Source organism: Mytilus trossulus, chromosome 14, assembly GCF_036588685.1.
Source record: "Mytilus trossulus isolate FHL-02 chromosome 14, PNRI_Mtr1.1.1.hap1, whole genome shotgun sequence".
Classification (NCBI taxonomy): domain Eukaryota; kingdom Metazoa; phylum Mollusca; class Bivalvia; order Mytilida; family Mytilidae; genus Mytilus; species Mytilus trossulus.
This window is the reverse complement of record NC_086386.1, coordinates 63,326,494-63,349,777: the sequence shown is the minus strand read 5'-3', so window position 1 is coordinate 63,349,777 and position 23,284 is coordinate 63,326,494. Positions and strand designations below refer to the sequence as shown.

At 33.9% G+C, this 23,284-nt stretch overlaps 1 protein-coding gene across 1 annotated transcript; it reads left to right on the top strand.

The window, feature by feature from the left end:
* Positions 1–450: 450 nt before the first annotated feature.
* LOC134697985 (probable glutamate receptor) lies at positions 451–23,066 on the top strand. The gene is made up of 5 exons (XM_063560270.1): positions 451–627; positions 7,209–7,450; positions 10,407–10,498; positions 15,993–16,753; positions 21,923–23,066. The coding sequence occupies exons 1-5, from the start codon at positions 451–453 to the stop codon at positions 21,986–21,988; spliced, it is 1,338 nt and encodes a 445-aa protein (XP_063416340.1). The 3' UTR covers positions 21,989–23,066.
* Positions 23,067–23,284: the final 218 nt, after the last annotated feature.

The window sequence follows — 23,284 nt, the reverse complement described above, 5'->3', positions numbered from 1 at the left end:
AATTCAGAATGGAAGTGGGGAATGTGTCAAAGAGATAACAACCCGACAATAGAACAGACAACAGATCGAGTCAGGTCACCAACAGGTCTTCAATGCAGCGAGAAATTTCCGCACCCGGAGGTGTCCTTCAGCTGGCCACTACACAAATATATAATTATACTAGTTCAGGGATAATGAATGCCATACTAAACTCCAAATTGTACACAAGAAACTAAAATTACAAATAATACAAGACTAACAAAGGCCAGAGACTCCTGACTTGGGACAGGCGCTAATGTTTATACTAAAGTGCACATTTAAATCGATTTGAAAATTCCTAGTTTTACATCGGCGATCTTGTCATTTTGCATGTAAAGCCTCGTTGATGATGGAGGGATCCATCATTTTTTTTAAAAGGGATCCATCATTTTAAAACCCTTTAAATATGGTTTACAGCATCCGCCACTTGTAATGTCTCAAGGTGACGGTGATCAAAGAAAGTTTGTTGGTCTTTTACCAGACCTTCTAGCCAAAATAGGTCCAATGATGAATGCCACCTTCTCCATGACGCACGTGCAAGATAGCAGATATGGAAAGTTAGACAACACCGGAAATTGGACCGGGATGATAGGAGAGCTTGTAAATAATGTAAGTATTATTTAAGATAGCACAATACAAAGATTTTTTTAATTCCAATGTCGAACTTTTAAAATGCTGTTACTTTCTTTAGACTGCATATAAATTAATAAAAGAGGTATATATAGATAGATAAAAGATTAATCTTTTAAATGAATGCAATATTTTTGTTATGCAATTATTATGTTATCAATTATTATGCAATTAATGGTAACATCTTGGTCAGTTCACTTGAACGAATCTAGCTCTTTCATCTCTATAACTATACAGAAAATTTTAACGAAACCTGAATCACAACAGGAGCTACAAAAGAGTGTCTCAAATTATAGCTATTATATTCCATTCTCTCATAAATCTCTAATTAGTGTAAACATCCTTACCATATAAAAGAAGATAGTATTTGATTAGGTGTAAAATTTGATCTATACATTCTATCCAAATCTGAGACACAATTTTGTAGATGATGGCTATAGGAACAACATATAATAAAATCATCCCTCTCGGGATATCCATGAAAAAAGCTAATTTCAATTGAAAGTGAAAATTTCTTGCATAATTTTGTAGACACAGTTATCATTATAATTGATTACATAATTATTGTTTAATACTAACATTGCATTAATTTGAAAGAGTAATTTATTAGCTATCCATAAATACCATTTTTATAAATTTTCAAGCATTATAAAGAAGGTTACAGCATTTTAAAATTGGGGAATCTTTGTATTGTGCTACTTTAATGTAAAAACGTAAACAAAATAAAAATAAAACACGTCAGATTAATTTCCTTCCATAAGACACTTATTAAACGAGTTTCTTGTACATGTAACCAAAATGTTCTCTAAATTATTGAACCAATGCATGTATATATATATACAACTCGTCTAAACATCAACCCAACAATGTTAGATCTGTAAATTTGTTTTCGAAAATGTTTTGTTCTTCCCTCGCCGGGATTCGAACCCATGCTACTGAGATATCGTGACACCAAATCGCCTGCACTGTAGCCGTCCCGCTTGACCACACGACCACCTGGGCTTCACAAAAATAAAGCTTCCGGTGGCCGTGGGTTACCTTTCCTCGTCAGTTTTAATATAGCGTCGTACTACAGTACATGATATATAAGGCATGGAGATGTTATTGTTACAGATCAGCTCAATTATCTATAGTAAAGGATCCTAAAAATTAATGCAAGATACAGTCACAGAAAATAATTATATTTATAAGAACGTCTGTGTACATTATTTATATACAACTCGTCTAAACATCAACCCAACAATGTTAGATCTGTTAATTTGCTTTCGCAAATTTTTTGTTCTTCCCTCGCCGGGATTCGAACCCATGCTACTGAGATATCGTGACACCAAATCGCCTGCACTGTAGCCGTCCCGCCAGACCACATATATATGGGAAACTATAGAACTAATCTATTACGTATTATCGACAAAAATATTTCATTCATTGATTGTTGATCGCAGGCTCATTAACTGGTAAACAGGGTTGAGTTTGTGCCGAAGTTTATCGGATCGTGACATTGATAAACAATCATCTCGGGGAACGGGAGCATCCACGGGAGCACGTCAAAAATGAGTAAAGCAAACAGTTATAAAGAAAACAATTATTCCATTATTATTTTTTTTCAATATCACGGCCGACACTCGGCTAACCGAGAGATAGGTCGGTTAATCTATATTGAGTATGCGGCTATATCGGCGGTGGGTCTGTTAATCGGATTGGCTAAAGTCTGTTAAGAGTAAAACTCACAATTTAATGTTAAACTCTGTTAAATATACAGATTTTTTGGCATATTATGGGAATCACATCAAAAAAAGAAAAGTGTCTGACAAAATGACATCTATCATAGAACATTTTTCACCATTAAAAAAAATGCATAGCCTGCTCAATTTTAAGTAAAACGAAAAGGCGTCGCGCAAGTATGTGGTTTTTATACTTGTACGCATAGCAATATTTTAGATAAAAGGCCAAAAACATTTTTAGATATGATTTAAAGGACACAAAGTAGTACTTTGGTTCTAAAAAATCAATTGTCTTTGATAAATATTTCATAATTGTTATATAAGTTGAGTTATACCACATTTTAATGAATATTAGTGGAATACAGTCTGTTAATGGGTTGGACAATTTAAATCATGTCAGTTAAGAGTTATTTAGCCACGTCAATAGTCTTACTACCTTGAATTTGGAAAACAGTATATCAATATATATGTTCCTGCTTCAATTTATATTTTCACATTAAAAAAAATGAGATGTACTTGTTACGAAAAAATTACAATACGTTGCAACAGTATCCTTATATAGAAAGAGCACTTAAAAAAAAAAATCTGCATTTTATTAAAAGGGCGTGTCACTTCAAATTAGCGTTATATGGACTGATTGGCCGCTCGAATTCGCATGAATATATTATTTACGCCAAGTTATCAATCAGTCTTATTTTTTTTGGTCTGTTCAAAATCTGTAACATCTATGAATCTGTCATACATGTATGTTGCAATGCAGCTGGTTAAATTCCATGCGTTTTCTTTGGAATACTAAGGCTTTTCTACCTCATGAATAGATTACCTTATGCCGGCATCACACACTGGCGGACAGACCGGCGTGCACCAAATGTACAGAGAAAACGTTATACATGAGTGGCACGCCATAAGAACGCTTAGCAATCGTTCAAAGTGCGTTGCATAAGTTTCAAGGCTCATGGCCTTCCGTCCAGGAAAATGCACTATTGTAACCATCACACACAAAAAATAACCATTTGAACACGATTACATCCTTCATAACCATACTTTAGAACTAGTAACATCTGCAAAATATCTCGGCGTAACCCTATAGTCTAACTTAAAATGGAACAATCACTACAACAACATCATATTAAATGCAAATAAATCTCTTGGCTTTCTGAGGCGAAACTTAAAAAATTCTAACACCAGTATCTAATCCCGTGCTTACCAATCAATAGTGAGACCAAAACTTGAATATGCCTGTAGTCTATAGGATCCACACACTGCAGATTATAAAAATAAGCTAGAAATGGTACAGAGGAGTGCGGCCCGATATGTATGTTAAACGAACCACTATGGCCCTCACTCACTGAGCGCCGCCTCAAAACCAGACTTATCATGTTCTACAAGGTAATCCATGGACTCATTGCAATCCCATCACTAGTCCTCATACCATCAAATAATAGAACAAGAAAATTACATACTCAAACATTTAGGCAAATATCCACCTCTAAAGACAGCTACAAATGGTCATTCTTTCCGCAAACAATCATCAAATGGAACTTGTTGCCACAAGTTGTGGTAGCAAGTCAAACCATTAAAATTTACAGAGATCAGTTGACACCAACTGTTCTCCACAACATAATTTAATTCTATAAATTTCAATGTACATATTTTTTAATCACTTGTTGTTTTCTTTCATGTAAATATCACCAAGTATTCTACAAATTTAAAGATGAATTTTTGTTCACATTTTTTAACCATATACTCCGCGCATGCAACAGTTCGTAATCTTCAATATTAATGAAGCTGAAACTATATATCAGAAGAAGAAGAAGAAGAAGTACGTCGAAATACAAAGGTAAAATTGAGAAAGGAAATGGGGAATGTGTCAAAGCGACAACAACCCGACCAGAGAACAAGCAACAGACAAATGGGTCTTCAATGTTGAGAAAAACCCGTAGGCGTCCTTCAGCTGGCCCCTTAAAAAATATGTACTTGTATACTAGAACAGTGATAATGGACGTCGCAATAAACTCCGAATTATACACACGAAACTAAAATTAAAAATCATATAAGACTGACAAAGGCCAGAGGCTCCTGACTTAGGACAGGCGTAAAATTTCGGAGTGGATGAACATGTTTATGAGATATCAACCCTCCCCTATACTTCGAGCCACTGAGGGAAAGTAAATACGCTTGATAAACGCTACAACCCGAGGAAATTTTTATGCAGCATAAAAATCATACAACATACGCAAACATACGTTTCTTGAACGCCGGATTAACGCTTAGCCTTAGGTACGCTTCTAGTACGCCCAACACACGCTTAATCATATCCGCAGCGTAAATTAAGGAATAATTCCTTCATGTCATGCTCTATGTTCATTTTAATATGGGTAGGCATTATATTTGTCGATATTTTACACTGAGCGTTAGCGAGGTGTAAATTGTGGTCAAATATAATGCCTACCCATGTGAAAATGAGCATAGAGCATGACTTGAAGGAATGTTTTCGATTCTAATATGACAAATACAGTATTTTTATATAGGTCGAAGCGTACGAAAATACCGTAAAAATGTTTAGCTGTTCCCGTTTCCTCCCCGAGGATATTTGATAAGTTTAAAAAATACGAGCAGGGTAAATATATGTTGTTCGATATAACATGTCATGTATTATAAAAGTTTATGTATGCTACTTGAATGTATATATTTTAAAGGATAACGATGGAAATAACTTTAATATAAAAATAAATGTGTGCGCATGTGTCAAACATATTTTGTGCTCATTAGAACACGGCTTTGTTTAAAAGCGAAATAATTAAGGACGTCATATTAGAATAATTGTTAACACGCCGGAGCTATACGCTGATGTGTAACGCTGGTATTAGTTGCATTTCCTCAATGCTTTTCAACTTTGTTTTTGGCCTTTTAAACATTTTTTTCGAGCGTCACTGATGAGTTTTTCGTAGACGAAACGCGTGTCTGGCGTATATATAAGGTGCACATATCAAATTTTAATCCTGGTATCTATTAATGAGGAGTTTATTTCCGGTATGTATTTTCCTTTGTACTGAGTCATCATTTTCATTTTCTGCCGCCTAAGGAAATGTCTGTACCAATTTAGTTCTAAACCGTGGTTCTAAACAAGAAATAGACATTAGGAAGTTTTTTTTATATTAGTGTTGGGTGCTGATTTAATGTGTAACAACAAGACAATTGTATATTCCTGTTAATCACAATACATGTATAATATTAATTCTATTTTTCGAGTAATGGTGTATTCCTATAATATCGTAAGTCATTTAGCCGACTCGCAGTTCGCAAACGTGCTTTTTTTTCTATCGAGTGACATTCAAGGTGGTGTAGAGAAAGTTTTGTCTATATTTGTTTGCATTATAAACATATTTCAGTTCATTTGATAAAAAAAATACATTACGAAGTTTATCTCTGATTTATGTACTTGTTAACTATGTAAATGACAAATTGGAACCATTCATACATGTATCAATGAACGACATGATATATGCGACCATTCTTAGATGAAATTAATATTACTTTGATTTTACACTTTTTAAAATCATTTCTATCAATTTTCAGATTCCAATGTCTTAACTTATGTTTCATTGTTCATGTTTTGTTTCCATTTATTCTAGCCACTAATCTTGAGCCTATCTCTTTATTCAGATAACACCCCATATAGCAATTAAATAATACTTGTACTGTCATTCATAACTCTTAACAGACCAATTAACAGACCGAGTTTTATACATCCGACCCATTAACAGACCATGTTTTTATCAAAAAATGATTTATGTCACCAAAATACAGTTTTTCGTGTAGATTTTTCACGTATTGATGTTAATATGGTAAACAAACATAATGCCAGTCTTATATCGATGTTCAAAAGATTGCATGCCAGTTAACTCAACCAACTTGTCATTTTTGTGTACATTTTGTGTGTGTAAAATGTGTATAAATTTACTGATGAGTAACTTGCCTTTTCATTTTATGGATCGTTTATTTAAGCTAGAAAAAAAAGAATTACACCACTGAATTCAGTACTCCAAATCATTTTGTCAGACATGAATTGTTTTAATGATATAAATATAATTAAAAAGTTATACAATGAAAAATAATGACCTTGCACTGGTTTTCACGATAACACCTGATTAACAGACTTTAGCCAACCCGATTAACAGACTCACCGCCGATATAGCCGCATACTCAATATAGATTAACAGACCTATCTCTCGGTTAGCCGAGTGTCGGCCGTGAATATGCGTTCTTAACTTTATTGATAGTTGTTAAATGACTAAGTGTATCTAATTTATTCTTTAGTCTTTACCTTCCAGTGAACGTTTGCTTCGCGATTTCCCCCGCACTTGCGCTTTGCGGTAGCCAAGAGGTCTTGACTGTTGTACCCCTAATTTGGAATTTTTAATTACCCATTATGTCTGTGTGTTTTGTTAATGTGTCGTTGTCAATATAATACAATTTGATGCGACTGTCATACAAGTGAAAGGTTTAGCAAGCTATAAAACCAAGTTCAATCAATCATGTCCTACATAAGAAAATGCCTGTACCAAGTCAGGAATATGACAATTGTTATGCATTCGTTTGATGTGTTTGAGCTTTTGATTTTGACATTTGATTAGGGACTTTCTGTTTTGAATTTTCTTCGGAGTTCAGTATTTTAATGATTTTACTTTTTGTAGTAAAGTAACGAGACGTTACATCGTGAGAAGCAAGATACATCTTTATTTGGCGATCAAAATAGGGGGGAGGTTACGCTCTATACGCCATATCCTGATCTGCTATATAACGAACAATTATCGTTTTTTATTAATTTTATTCCAGCAATCTGATATAGCAGCAGCGGCCTTGACCGTTACAGTCCAACGAGCAAATGCAGTACATTTTTCGCAGCCAATACTAGACTCTGGACTATCTATTGTTATGAAAAAACCTACTGCTGATGGTACATCCTGGAAGAGATGGAAGGGTTTACTAAGCTTTCTCAAACCTTTCAAGACTGGAGTATGGATTGCTGTTATTTGTTCCTATGCCATTGTTTCCTTGCTTTACGGAATTATTCTACAGTAAGATTTTTTGTATGTCATTGACGTAGATATGAAGGGCTGTATGATTGAAAAGTAAGAGGTCACAAGTTCAGGTCGTAATTAATTCAGATTAAAAACCTATTTGAAATTGTCCTTGAAGTGTCATTTTACAAGAGTACGTTGAACGTATACAACTACAGATTGAGGGTCAGGATCATCCGATGGGTTTTGAAAGGTAAATAATAGAGTGGAGGAGACGGGATGATGAATAAATAATATTATTGCATATAGCAATATAATATTTCCCACAGAAAGTAACCAAAAGTTAGCGTGCAATAAATTTCAATATTGCACAAGTGCAATAAATCTTCAAAATTCATGACGTCATCAACGCCAAATTGCAAGCTCGTGCAATATGAAATTCTACTCGGGACAATATTTCCCAATATTCATGCAATAACCCTATATTATAGAGAAAATTATCTGGAAATTAAAGTTCACAGAATATACGACCTCCCCCTTACAGGTTTTCCTTTGAAACCTCTTTTTTTTTTATAAATTTCTTCTAAGCAATCTCAGCCTAGAATAATCTATTTTCTCCTAAATGATAATATTTTACAGCCGTCAGTAAATTTGCCTATTTACATGTACATTCAAGATTATAAAAGGATGTAAATGAAAAAAGCCAAAAATGATTAGCAATTTAAGATCTATACAACACTGTGTGTATGATTTTGACCTTTCGAAATAGGAACGTTTAAGTCTTACACAGGATGAGTTCCATGCTATCTGCTCGTTGAATAGCGTATGTACAGAAGGTGACCTGTTGCAAGTAAAAATCGCACGCACCTACTCCAATTTCCATTGCCCAACCTTTAAACTCCGCAAACCTCCTTTGCAGAACGAACAAACCATTTTAGTTTATTATAATAAAAAAAAACTAGTTTGGCTTTGTCCTAAAATTTGAAATATTTTCTACTGGACTTTATGTGATGCTTGTTTTGGTGGAAGACAATAATTATTTGGTTTTGCGAAGGAGGTGGTGGTTTGCATATTTTCTTTAAACATTTATTTTATCATGATGTTTACGTTAAATCTTGCGATTCTGGTATTGGAGGAAAATATTTAAATAAAAATAATTCTTCTCTGGAAAATATCAAATATGGATATATTACCATTTGGATGATCAGTGGCGGATCCCAGGGGGGGGGGGGTCCGGGGGTTGGAACCCCCCTTTTTTGGACGATCAATGCATTTGAATGGGGACATATGGTTAGACCCCCCTTTTGTCCTGGGTTAGGACCCCCCACTTTTTAAAATGGCTGGATCCGCCCCTGATGAAGCTGTCTTATTGAGAGATATTTTGAATCTCCTACCACTTTATTGCCACTCTGTCGTTATCTTGTTCAGAAATAACAAAATTATTATTTAATCTAATGAATTGTTGTCAGTCGTTATCTTGTTCAGAAATAACAAAATTATTAATTAATCTAATGAATTGTTGTTGGTCAAAAGTACAACTCAATTTATTGTAATAATCAAAGGCATTAGGTTTTCCTAACCCCAATCTAGATCTGGTATGTCTACAAAAATGAATAACACTGACAAGTTGAAGTCATGCAAAGAAGTAGCACGTTCGCCTCTTTATCAAACTTGTATTGAGTCGTGGGTATCTAATAATGCATGACATTAAAGAAATTCATGTGAAAGGTATTCAGTCATATTGGAAGGTTTAAAAGCAACCAGTGCCGATAAACTATCGTTAAAAGCGTTTTGTCCTAAATCATATTAAGATTAGCATTGTATTAAAGCACTGTCAAGTCGTCATTTTCTAGTAGGATTTGATGAGATTTATACATCAAAGGTTTTAAACTGCATTGTCTCGGACGAGGATAAGATATAATCACTGATCAAGAGTTATGTCTTTGAACTAGTTAATTCTTGGAAAATAGAATTGAAATCACCTTTAAGACTACTTTCTCATCAGACTTCAACCAAATTTGTATAAACAGGCACACAAATGTCATTTTTCACCTCAAAAGCTTACAAAACCTCTAAACAGACTTATTAAGAAGGGATATAATAGTTACGATACAGTCATTTAAGATTGCATATTTTGGCTTTAATATATTGATTCACTTATAGGGTATTTTCATCGGAACTAAACACATTTATTTAAAAAAAAACAGTTGTTGGCATAACACTGGTTATGTTCTTCTCATATATTTTATGATAGTATGATACTAAACCCCTAATTGGAGGGATTGTGCCTGGTATTCATATGTTGAAGACATAATCTTTCAATTAGTTTAATTGAGGTCTGGAGCTGGCATTTCAGTTAACTGCTAGTAGTCTGTTGTTAGTTATGTATTGTTGTCATTTTGTTTATTTTCTTTTGTTACATCTTCTGACATGGGACTCTGACGTCTCTTGAACTGAATTTTAATGTGCGTATTGTTATGCGTTTACTCTTCTACATTGGCTAGAGGTATAGGGGGAGAGTTGACATCTTATAAACATGTTTAACCCCGCCGCACTTTTGCGCCTGTCCCAAGTCAGGAGCCTCTGGCCATTGTTAGTCTTGTATGATTTTCAATTTCAGTTTCTTGTGTATAATTTGGAGCTTAGTATGACGTCTATTATCACTGAACTAGTATACATATTTTTAAAGGGTCCAGCTGAAGGACGCCTCCGGGTGCGGGAGTTTCTCGCTACATTGAAGACCTATTGGTGGCCTTCGGCTGTTGTCTGCTCTATGGTCGGGTTGTTGTCGCTTTGACACATTCCCCATTTCCTTTCTCAATTTTATATATCAGTTGTTATTTCGATGAATACGGTAATCATTGCCGAGTAACTATGTCCTTTGGAAATTAAAACGAAACGGGAAATTGCATCGTAAGCAATATTGGACATACATTTCTCGCTGAATATTAATTAGACGTTCAAACGCTGTTTTTTTTTATTAAATTATTCATCATTATTTCTTTTACATCAGGTTTGATCCAATGGAAGAGGATGGCGCTGACAGCATTAAGAAGAACATTACTCGTGGATTTCCCGTCGTGTTTTACAGATTTTGTTTTCAAGGTTGGTATTTGATGTATCATGAGTAATATTTTTTTTCATAGACAAAAAAAATGAAAAAAGTGCATAAATGTTTAGGAATTTCAATGTTATGATATTTGTTAAGTGTCAGAGATGTTTTTTAACTCAATATTCATTTCATAAAAATAGACATTTTGACAATAATTGCGTAAACCCATTGTATATTGGACGACCTCCGTAGTCTTTCGGAACACCGGAAGTCTTTTCAGAATACACCTGAGTGTTCTTTTTAAGGACTACCTGCGTAATAGTTAATTAATTGATCTAATGAATATTAATTACCATTATATAACGTTGTTGAAGAGATAACTGTTTATCCAAACTATTTATATATATGATATCCTCTGGGACTAGTATACCTACATCAGTGGTCACTTGATAGATGATGAAGGTTTTTTTCTTCTGAAGTACAAGCTGTGATCAAATATGGGATAAGATTTTAAGCGAAAAAGTGAACGTCAGTTTTATGATTTTTAAATTTTGCCATTTTGGGAAATAAAAAAAAAGCAACATTAAAATTCTTAACACACATACCGGTAGTAATTTACAATAGTTTTCGATGTATCTATAGAATGATTTTACAGACTTAGTATAAAGCGTATTCACCAATCAACTGTACTAATATGACATTAAATTTGTCTTAATTTCCAGGATTAACTGGCACTGTTTTCATATAACATTATACAATCGTAAACCGAAATGCTTGTTTGGCATTGAATATTAGATAATTGTTTAATAAAGATGTATTGTTTTATATTATTGTTGTTGTACTGTGGATTCTAGTCAGAGATTACTCTGACGTCCAGCGGCTATTTTGCAAGGCACGCTGGGGCAGTGGGACAGCTTGTCTGGCAAAACAGCCGTTGGACGTCAGAGTAATCTCGGACTATGTGAATTCGTTCATTTTCTTTAGATACTAATTTTCGCGGATTTCGTGGGTTCAAGAGAACCACGAATTTAAGTGTTCAACGTATTACACATTTTTTGAAGGACAGATTCTGCTTAAGCCACTAAATTAAATATCCATAAATATGCAAGTTTGTCTCAGTCCAAGAGAATTAGTACCCACGAAAATATATGAATCCTCAGTATAAGAATTAGAAACTGGCATTGATTGTTTACTTAAAGTAGCTTCTGTTCAATGTAGAGTGAAATATTCTTGTTATAAAGAACATTTTTTCTCTCTCCTCCGAAAAACAACATGTCATATCATCCACTGGATGTTCCATTCTTAGGGGCTGGTGGTTTTTTTTTCGATAAGAGTTAGTTTTCAGGCTAAAGTACAATTGCAAAGGGTTTTGTGATGCTTAGGGTAGTAAGCATTGGCAACTTTAAGTTGTATGCTTTGTGCACTTAAAAGTTTTAGATGACAAACCTCTTTTTAAAAAAACAAACACTTCTCAAAACATTGAACTCGCTTTTTTCCGAATGTCGTTGTTATTTTGATGTTTTCTTATATTTTAAATTGTGGGTCATGAAAAAAGGCCATCAAGTTTAGTTGTACATATTTGCAATTTGAATTGCACTGTATCCTCTTCACATTTTTTTTTATCTGAACACTTTTTTTCATTAACTTTTAAAGGGTGTCTTTTACATGTTAAAGTTACACTACGGTCTTATGGTATGTATGTAAATTCTTTTTAACCAGGTGTATTCATAAGCACAAGTCCCAAGTCAGAATGATGTTAAGTGGTTATCTTTTTAGCTCACCTGGCCCAAAGCCATACATACCGTATGAATTTATCCAACATATCGCCTATCTTAAATTTTCAAAGGGAAATAACTCCCATAAGATGTTTTCCGATCACTCTAGTCAAAATTAACCAAATCATTCTTACGAGTAGACAAACAATGTGGTGAAAACAGATTGTTAAAAACTTTTACCGTTTTAGAGATATAGCGATAACAAGAAAAGGGGGACGCGGGGAGATAAATCCTATAAAAATAAGTGTTCGGTCACACAGGGTGAGTTTTGAAACCCCCATTACTGTACAACATCATGGCCAAACATCCATTCGATATGTTGTTAAAAAAAGCATCTCAGACGGCAGAAGAAAAAAAAGAAGAATTAAAAACCAATTCTTCAGAGAACAATTGAAGGTCTTTCCACCTCGATAATAAAAATGAAATTTGAAAAACGATGTTAGAAAATGTCACTCCGTGTTGATTAAATGTGGTAAATCAAACTGATATAAAAAAAAAGTAAGATAAATAGGTTTATGCAGAAGACTCAATTGTTTTATAATGAACCAGCAAGAATTTTTAGCAAAGGTCAAAATCTAGAACGTCAAATTGACCTTTTACCTTGACCTCAATTTTGAGGTCATAGGTCAGCGATCTCAAATCAAAAGACCCTAGGTCAATCACTTGTATGGTTGTCTTGAAATACTGATTTCAAATACAAAACGGGAGAAAACTCCTATAAGGGTTAACCAAAACTCTTCGACTTAAATAGGTTGAAGTTGCGCCTTTTTGTAAAAAGTTATTTGGCAAACACAATATCATTTACTGTCTCAGTTTCTTTAGAATAACGATAACAAGCAAAATTAAAAATGTATTACATGACCTTGACCTTTGACCTTGACCTCAATTTCCTTCAAATGGACCAAGGACTTCATATCAAAAGACTGTAGGCCTCTATGACTTATAACGTATGAATTTATCCAACAAATCGCCTATCTTGAATTTTCAAAGGGAAATAACTCCCATAAGATGTCTTCCGATAATTCAAGTCAAAATTAACCAAATCATTCTTAAGAGTAGACGAACAATTTGGTAAAAACAGTTGCTAAAATCTTTTACGGTTTTAGAGATAGAGCGATAACAAGAAAAAGGGAACATGGGGAGATAACTCCTATAAGAATAAGTGTTCGTTCACACAGGGTGAGTTTTTGAAACCCCCATTACTGTACAACATCATTGGCCAAAAATCCATTCGATATGTTGTAAGAAAAAAAAGCATCTCAGACGACAGAAGAAAAACAAAATAATCAGAAGAAAAACAAAAGGTCTTTCCACGAAAAGTAAAAAGACTTAATAAAAACGGAAATGTACTTTCATAATTAATTTGACCGTTATTTTTAATAAACATTTTTTTTATAAAAATCCTCGTTTTTTTTTACATCTATTCAAGGACGTGTATTATATTATATATACGTCATTGGTCTTTCCTAGACTTCCTTTTAATTTCAGTATAAAAACAAAAATAAATTAAAAACCAATTGAAGGTCTTTCCACCTCGATAATAAGAATGAAATAAAAAAAAATATCTTAGAAAAGGTCACTCCTTGTTGATGTAATTTGATACCTCAAACTGATATAAAAAAAATAAGATTAATAGGTTTATGCAGAAGACTTAATTGTTTTATAAAGAACAAGAAAGAATTTTAAGCAAAGGTCAAAATCTAGAACGTCAAGTCGACCTTTGACCTTGACCTCAATTTCAAGGTCATAGGTCAGTGAACTCAAACCGGAAGGCCCGAGGTCAATCACGTGTATGGTTGTGGAGAAAAAATGATTTCAAATACATAAGGGGAGAAAACTCATATAAGGGTTTACCAAAACACTTCGACTGAATAGGCTGAAGTTGCGCCTTTTTGTAAACAGTTATTTGGCAAACATATCATATCATTAACTGTAACAGTTTCTTTTGAATAACGATAACAAGCAAAATTCAAAATTTATAACATGACCTTAACCTTTGACCTTGACCTCAAATTCCTTCCAATGGATCAAGGACTTCATATGAAAAGACTGTAGGCCTCTACGACTTATACCGTATGAATTTATCCAACATATCGCCTATCTTAAATTTTCAAAGGGAAATAACTCCCATAAGATGTCTTCTGATCACTCCAGTCAAAATAAACCAAATCATTCTTAAGAGTAGACCAACAACTTGGTGAAAACAGTTTGTAAAAATCTTTTACGGTTTTAGAGATATAGCGATAACAATAAAAAGGGGACGAGGGGAGATAATTGGTCGGTCACACAGGGTGAGTTTTGAAACCTCCATTACTGTACATTATCATTGGCCAAACATCCATTCGATATGTTGTAAAACAAAAAAGCATCTCAGACGGCAGAAGAAAAAAAAATAATCAGAAGAAAAACAAAAGGTCTTTCCACGAAAAGTGGAAAGACCTAAATAGCCTGCTTTTGTACACCATGTACATCTTCACTAGACTCGGAATCTTAAATGAAATGCTAGTATAGATTTTAATATTAACAAATCTCGTTTCGAATATCAATTGATAGCATTGCTTACATAAAATCTTATCTCGTATCAAACATTCTAAACACAGCTGGTTTCAACTCGAGGGTTTCAACGTTTGACTCTAATCATAGATATAATAGCTCTATGCTCTAATTAAGATAATTACACAATATATAAGGTAGATATTAGCAGCTTGTTACTGCGTTCAAGGAAGTATTCAAATGCTTATCAAAGTAGCTTGCGTCATAATAAATTTCGCATCATATGTAACACATCTCTATAGCAACTTTAATATGCTAATGCTTATTCAAAAGGTCAAATAATAAGCCATTGCGCATGTATATATTAAAGGTAGCCAAAGAAAGAACAGATGTATTCCGAATAACATCCGGTGTTCCGAAAGAATACGGACATCGTCCAATATATACTGCGTAAACCCTTAGGGGTTTACGCAAACAAGAATGTGTCCATAGAACACAGATGCCCCATCCACACTTTTATCTTCTATGTCCATTGGACCGTGAAAATGGTTAAAAAAATATTAATTTGGCATACCCCAACCAAATACTTTAACCTGAAGCGGGACAGACGGGGGAACGGGCGAACCGGAAAATGACTTTGGACCAATGTAAGCGAGAAGTGACTATTCTGAACTACGGCTTTAGTTTGTAACCCGGATGAGTTTTCTCTCAATCGATTTAATGTAGATTGTAATGCATTGATTTGCAGATAAATCATAATCGGCAATTCCGTACGTAGCGTACTTGTTCATATTCTATCACCCGAAATTTGTTTGTGATAAAACGCTGTCAGGAAAATGAATGGCCATGAATTAGAATCATTCTTTTGCAGAATATCCATCAGAAGATACGATTAGTTTTTTTCTTTTTTCATATTGGAAAACGAAAACGAGAAAAGATAACGTTTTAGACTTTGACCAATGTAGGCGATAAGTGACTATGCTGAACTACGGCTTAAGTTTGTAACCCGGATGTGTTTTCTCTCAATCGATTTATGACCTTTGAACACATGTATGCTAATGTTGCCTTTATCTTTTGGCTACAATACTTTGCAGAGAACATTAATTGGTAGTTTTCTGTTGTATTTAAAGATAAAGATATTCCTAGACATTCCGAAATATACTAAAATACTTTCGATAGAACATTAATTAGTATTTTTTCTGTTGCATAAAGATAAAGATATTCCGAGAATTCCAAAATCTGACTTATTTTCTTCTTCTTTTTTTTTTTTTTTTTGCAGGCAGTTTTAGTCCATCAACTTGTACATCTCGTTCTGCAAAGATGCTGACATGTTTTTGGTGTATATTTGTTATCCTGATCTTTGCCTCATACATAACTTCCCTTGCTGTCGTCTTCCGTAGTGGAGACGATGAACTCCTAGAAACACCAATTCATTCGTTCGAAGATTTGCCCATCCAATCAGAAGTCGAATATGGAGTTCCTTATAACAGCATGACATATCGATATTTCACATTAAATGCCAAAGACAAGACAGACGAAGCGATTGGAAAACAATTGAAGAAATCTAAAGATCAGATGCCAAAGACTGTAGCTGAGGGAGTGAAACGGGTTCGTGATAGTAAAGGTGACTATGTTTTTATCACGGAGGAACTTTATGCACGTACAGAGTCTGGAAAACCTCCTTGTGACCTGGTACTCGTACACCATTCAAAATATCGTGGGTCTTACTCCTTTGCGTGTGGATTGGAATCAAAAGCGTGTCATGATTTAGATGTTGCTTTGGTATCACTGAAAGAAAATGGTATTCTTGAAGAGCTGATTGATAAATGGTACAAATATCAATGTGACACCGATTTTGATGACGATTACATCAAGTACGTCACTTCCTTTGAGGACAAGAAGTTCCAGGCAGGACTTTTTTTTAGGACTGATGGGATATCTATCGATAAAATCGGGAGTCTATTTATATTGCTTTTACTTGGTATCGTGATTAGCATTGGGCTTCTGATTTTCGACATCTGCTTTGAAAAGAGGTTTGAGGTCAGTATTTAGAATTATTCAGATATGTATAAGTGAAATAAATAATTGCGAAAATATAACAATTTCACTTACAAATCCTTGTCTGTTATCACGTATTGAAAACATTTTAATATATATCATTAACGTCTCGAAAATTCGTCTACGTTTTCCGTTTTCATTTAAACCCATGGAATGATGAAACTAATCATAACATACTTAATACGCGATTTTAATGAAAATAGATTTGCATAGCGAGTGATACATTTAATCATCAAGGAAGCAGTTTACACGGGTATATACTGTAACAAGTCATCATTAAAAAATATTTTGAAACGAAATTATTCCTTTTCACTGCAAAACGCGTTACCTTTTGTTTTTCTCATTCTCGTACTAATTCGTTGCTTGGTCTAGGTTTCAGAATGGTCTATTAAATATTTTCTGAAAATTGATCAGTACTCTTTGAAAAAATAGGGACGAAAGATACCGGCGGAAGAATCAAACTCACAGATAAAAAACAAACTGACAACGCCATGGCTAAAATAAAAAAGACAAACGGACAACCAATAGTAAAGAAGACACAACATAGAAAATTAAAAACTTAGCAACACGAACCACACCAAAAACTGGGGTTGATCTCAGAATCTCCGGAAGGGTAAGCAGATCAGGATATATAATGATGTGATTTAAACCACGTTTGAATCCGATCTCAATTGACAGGGAATTATAGTTCTTTCCGGCTACTTCTATTTTCAGCACTGATAAATATTTATCGTCCAGATTTAAATATAGATATATGTACAAGTAACCTAGTTTGCTAGATATGTCGTCAGGTATAAAGACCAAACAAAAAACAAAATATAGGTATTACGAGTGCCAATGAGACAACTTTCCATCCAAGTCGAAATTTATAAAAGTAAACCATTAAAGGTCAAAGTACGAGTATATTTTAAGTAGTTGGTATCGTTACATAGTAAAAGTTGCATCTGCTAGTAAGTTATATATATGGAAAAATCAAAAGATAAAACACATCAAACGAATGGACAACAAATGACATATTCCTGACTTGGTACAGTAATTCGTAAAAGACGTCATTTGCAATATTCTTATATATTGTCAATTTGTGATTTAGACAGTTGATGGAAGTTCAACTACCGTATAGTGGATTATTTTCGCGGGGTGTACATTTTCGCTTATTTTCGCGGATAGGACAAATTTAATCGCCAATATAAATTCCGCCAATTTAAAAGTACACATACAGTACCTGACTGTTAAAAGGCTAATTTTAGTATTTTTTGTGTAATAGACATTACAAGAACTTTACTGTGACACCTGTTAACCGTTAAATAGTAATATTTTCTTAGCATCTGAATGAACTCTATAGAACTGTCGCAATTAATTAGTGCTATTTATGTATGGTCGTAAAGTCGCCACTGAAAGACACTTAAAAGTTTCTGGTTATTCTAACATGTTTAACATTCAAAGATAAAGACAGAGTTAATGTATTATTAGGTCAGTTTTTAAGGTTGTTGCTCGATGTGAAAAGTTGGTTACATGTTTGCAATATATAAATATTGTATAAGAACTCGATGTTGTCTTTTTAATTCATATTGAGGTGTAACATAAATGGTAGCAGCGGAAACGGGATTAATTAATTTAAGTTATTAATTATTCTGTAGTGGATTATAAGCGTAATTTTCCTAAAGGATATATGTGCTATCGTAGGATTATTGCTTATGTAGCTGATGTGATTTATCAGTGTTTTATTTTTTTTGCCGTTAATCTGGCGTATATCCAGCTGTGTAATTCAGCGATTGATTGGATATAGTATATCCAGCTGTGTGATTCAGCGATTGATTGGATATGGAACTTTTGTATAGTTTATTGGATATTGATTTCGTATTTTGGAATATATCCGGCTGTTGATTCAGCGTTGACTTTGAATTATCGAGCATAGCCTTAAACTCACTTTTTCGTTATATTTCCATTAATCACAGGATTAATTGTAGTTAGTGATACTATCCGTAATGGCAGAAGAAGGTGTACAAGAAAGAAGCAGCATAGCAAAAAATCGACCAAGAAGAAATATAAATTTAATGCAATTTACAGATGCCGAATGCGCAGATGAAAGCGACGTGCCAGTTGAGAAAGAAGTTTTTCAAAGACCGAAAACTCCGCGGCCGAAAAAGCCAACAAGAAAGACAAATAAACATGAGTTAGATATCGAAAGGGAAAAGCTTGCCATCGAACGGGAAAAACTAGAAATCGAAAAAGAGAAATTAGAAATCGAAAGAGAAAGAATTCGTTTACAGGGATTAAACTGTTTAAATACTGATAAATATCAGTCACTACCATTTAAAGTAAAATTACAACCATTTGATCCGAAACTCGATGACATCTTAACATTTTTATCGGAATTCGATGCAGTAAGTGGTCAGGCAAATTGGTCTAATGACATTAGGATTTTACAATTAAGAACATTGTTGACAGGTGAAGCAAGACAGGTTTCTTCACAAGTGTCCACTTCGTACGACGATCTGAAAAGTGCGCTAATCGATCGATATGGAAAGAGACCCCATGAATATTTTGTTGACTTAGTTAATGTTAGAAAAGCTGACAATGAAACTTACAGAGCTTTAATGGCGCGGATAATACAAAATCTCAATCGATGTACCAAGGACAAAGATCCGATCAAAAGTTTACAAGAGGAATTTTTCCTGATGGCTCTTTCACCAGTTCAAGCGCAATGGGTCAGAAGAAACAAAGGCAGCGCGTCCGTAGTAGAAGCAGCAGAAGACTATATAGTACCGACAAAGAATGACAATGTACAAAATGATGAAAATAGAACTGACAATAACCGTTGTTGCAAATGTAAAGCTGTTGGACATTATGCACGTGATTGTGAAAAAAAGGACAAGACAACAGGAAATCTTGCATCTTATTTGGTTAAACCGCTTGTTGGGCATAGACTTATTTGTGTTTCAGGAGAAGTAAACGGGAAGCAAGTAAGCTTTGTGAAAGACACCGGTACCGACATGACATTAATTCGTGAAGACCTTGTGGATAGAAAGAACATTTTACAAGGACAAAATGTAACTCTACAATCTGCTATTGGACAACCGTTTTACGCTAAGCTTGCTGTAGTTAACATAGACACACCGTATTATACAGGTATCGCTAAAGTTGGACTCGTACTAAAATTGGCCGCCGAAGCACTTTTGGGAATGGATATACTAGAGCGAACTAGTCACACATTTGTTCTAACCAGAGAACAAGCCAAGCGCGCCAAAGATGAGATCGAATCTGACAATGATACACATGAAAGCAAAGTTGAACATGCCGCGGAAGTGACGAAAATATACGAAGATGATGAGATTGTTATTGGTAACATTTCGCCTGGGAATGAATTGGTTCCCTATGCGTTAAGCGAGTATCGTGAAGTTTCGCATGAAGAAACGGGCTTTTCAGCGCCGTTTGAGTTGTTGTATGGCTGGCCTGTGAGAGGTCCGATGGCTATACTTCGTGGATTGTCTACTGGAGAGGATGAGAAACACTGTTCAGTTATTGAACATGGAATTACTATACGTAATTGATTGGCAGCTATGCCAGAAATTGTTAAAGAAAAGATCAAGGCTTGGTACGACACGCATACAAGGTTCAGAGAATTTGAACCTGGGGGCGAAGTTCTCTTATTGTTACCGTCCGAGGTATCAAAGAACGGGGCCGGTGCTTTATCAGGAATATAACAAAGATTGACTGTAAGCGTTATGCTTTATTGTTTTTATTACATCTTTGTGAATTGGAGCAACGCCTTTTATTTTATTTTAAAGTGAATTTTCGAAAACAGTGTTTTCTCTTGAAAAGGGAGATGTTAAAAGGCTAATTTTAGTATTTTTTGTGTAATAGACATTACAAGAACTTTAACTGTGACACCTGTTAACCGTTAAATAGTAATATTTTCTTAGCATCTGAATGAACTCTATAGAACTGTCGCAATTAATTAGTGCTATTTATGTATGGTCGTAAAGTCGCCACTGAAAGACACTTAAAAGTTTCTGGTTATTCTAACATGTTTAACATTCAAAGATAAAGACAGAGTTAATGTATTTTTAGGTCAGTTTTTAAGGTTGTTGCTCGATGTGAAAAGTTGTTTACATGTTTGCAATATATAAATATTGTATAAGAACTCGATGTTGTCTTTTTAATTCATATTGAGGTGTAACACTGACCAAAAGTATTCGTCACCTTAATTTTTTTTGCTATCAATTCATATAAAAACACATTTTTTCAAAAAAATGATTTGAGGGCATTTATGGTGGGATTTTGATAAACAAGGCATTAAAAGACGTAGAATCGTCTAAAGTATGTTTGTTCATTTGGTAATAGTTTTGTCCTCATACACATGCAATGAATTTTTATAATTCAATTCGGTTGAATATATAGCAAATTTCTGAACAGAAAATACTATTTTGTGTTTTTTTGTGATCCACATAACAATATACATATATAACCAAATAAACAAATAAACCTGTAACAATTATGCTTCTTTTCGTACCAAGTTGCATAAAATCAAACCAACAATGACCCCAAAATATTTTTTTGAAAAAAGTAGTTTTATATACAATATATAGGAAAACATTTCAAGTGACGAATACTTTTGGCCACACTCTGTACAAAGGTATTGATAAAAGTTTTTAATCCGCCAAAATAATAACTGCTGAAATATTTCGTATACCTTATTCAATGAAAACGACAAAATTTTGCACCCGCGAAAATGAACTGTTTCTGCCATGGCTGGTCTCTTGTGGTCAGCTGACCCGTAATATTAGATATTAGAAACAACTGCTTCGTCATTGCGTGGTCTAACTGGAGATATATGATTTATGTTGCTCTTTTTTATAGATACTCCCTTCATATTCACCATACAGAGTAGAGACAAACACTGCATTATAAACTCAAATTTAGATTTTATTATTATAATTTGGTTGCTGTCTGTCTGACTGTTATTTTCAGGAAAATTGATACCGTTAATGTTATCAATACCGTTAATGTCTGCGTAACGTTTGGACTACTCCGTCCACCGTGTTAAAAATAACAACCTGACTCAGCCTCTGGACAACATTTTCGTGCGGTTATTAATATCAATTGATATTTTGTTATCTGATTGTTATACTTTTTCTTTTGAATTTTCAGAAAAAGATGAGGGGCACGGCAAGAGATGATCAACCATTCGAGAGCATAACAAATGATATGCAGTGATAGTGTGAATGTTGTTTTCCATCGTGACTTATATAATTGTTTTGTTTTGAGAAACAAGTGTCCCAAAAGAACTTTATATCAGACGTTTCCCATGAAGAAATATCCCTAAATGTGAGTGCAATAGGCATAAACTGTCAAGATTCCCGTTTGACGTGCTTCGTGATATTTACGCTGAACAATATACGAATATTCAATATATAAATAGCATATTCAAATGCTTAATAGTACAATGTAGTATGTTAGAATTGATAACAGATTAGTGCTGTGAATGATCCATAATGCTTTAGAATATGTTTCCGATCAGATTTATCATAACTCAAGATTCAATGAGCATTTAAAAATATGTTATCGATATGATATTTCAAATGTACGGTCGATAATGTCCTAATTTTTAAATCTTTTTTGGTCCCTTTTTAAGCTTTTCGTTACGAAGATGGTCATTTTTTTAAAAACTATAATGGAAAGATGACCAACTCTGATTGTATTACAATAACTCAAACTGTCTTAAGTCGCAACTTTCTATAAATAATTTAAATTTGGATGTAACGCGTTTTCTGATTGGTTAACTTCGTTTTGTTTATCATATCATAAACATAATTTGGTCATGTGACCATGACGTCATCAACATATTCATGATTTTGGCTGGTTTAAGATTGAAATTTATAATAAGATTATAAGAAATAAATATAACATTGTTTCTGTCTATTCGAAATAACATAACAAATGTGGTGCACACTGTTGAATAATAAGTTCTATTCTGTAATCAAATTGTTACAATATATTAAAAAATATAACTTGCATGTTTTACTATATTATTTCTTTTCTCACTTTTGTCTTACTTTGGAGAGACTAGGTTTTAATGAGCTGTTTTGCATTTTTGAAATGTTAATCGAACTAAGTAGCAAGAAAGAAAAATGATGATTGTTATTGTTTTGAATGTGTAGGAGATGTTTTCTTGTGTATCGTATGGGAAGTTAGTGAAATTCTTCAGCGGTGTAGTTTAGAAACTGACCACAACATAGTTACATGTATATACTGTATTTCAGAAAAATATAATTTTAATAAAAGATTTAACGAAGATGTGTAATTCTTGATAACTCTTATGGTTGGGGTTGTTTTTTCGCTTAATTAATGTGCAATTTAAATTGCATTACAATTCAAGAATTGATTTTGCAAAGTTAGAAAGCCATGGTGAAACACAAATTATGTTTACTACCACCATTAAGGGGGCTTGCTGAAAGGTAGAAACTTGTATGTAATAATTTATTTTAAAAGTCCTTGTTTACAGAATTTACA

Coding starts and splice junctions, on each gene's coding strand:
- LOC134697985 (XM_063560270.1), top strand. CDS start 451: ATGTCTCAAGGTGACGGTGATCAAAGAAAGTTTGTTGGTCTTTTACCA. Junction 628..7,208: donor TAGGAGAGCTTGTAAATAAT/GTAAGTATTATT, acceptor ATTTTATTCCAG/CAATCTGATATAGCAGCAGC. Junction 10,499..15,992: donor TTACAGATTTTGTTTTCAAG/GTTGGTATTTGA, acceptor TTTTTTTTGCAG/GCAGTTTTAGTCCATCAACT.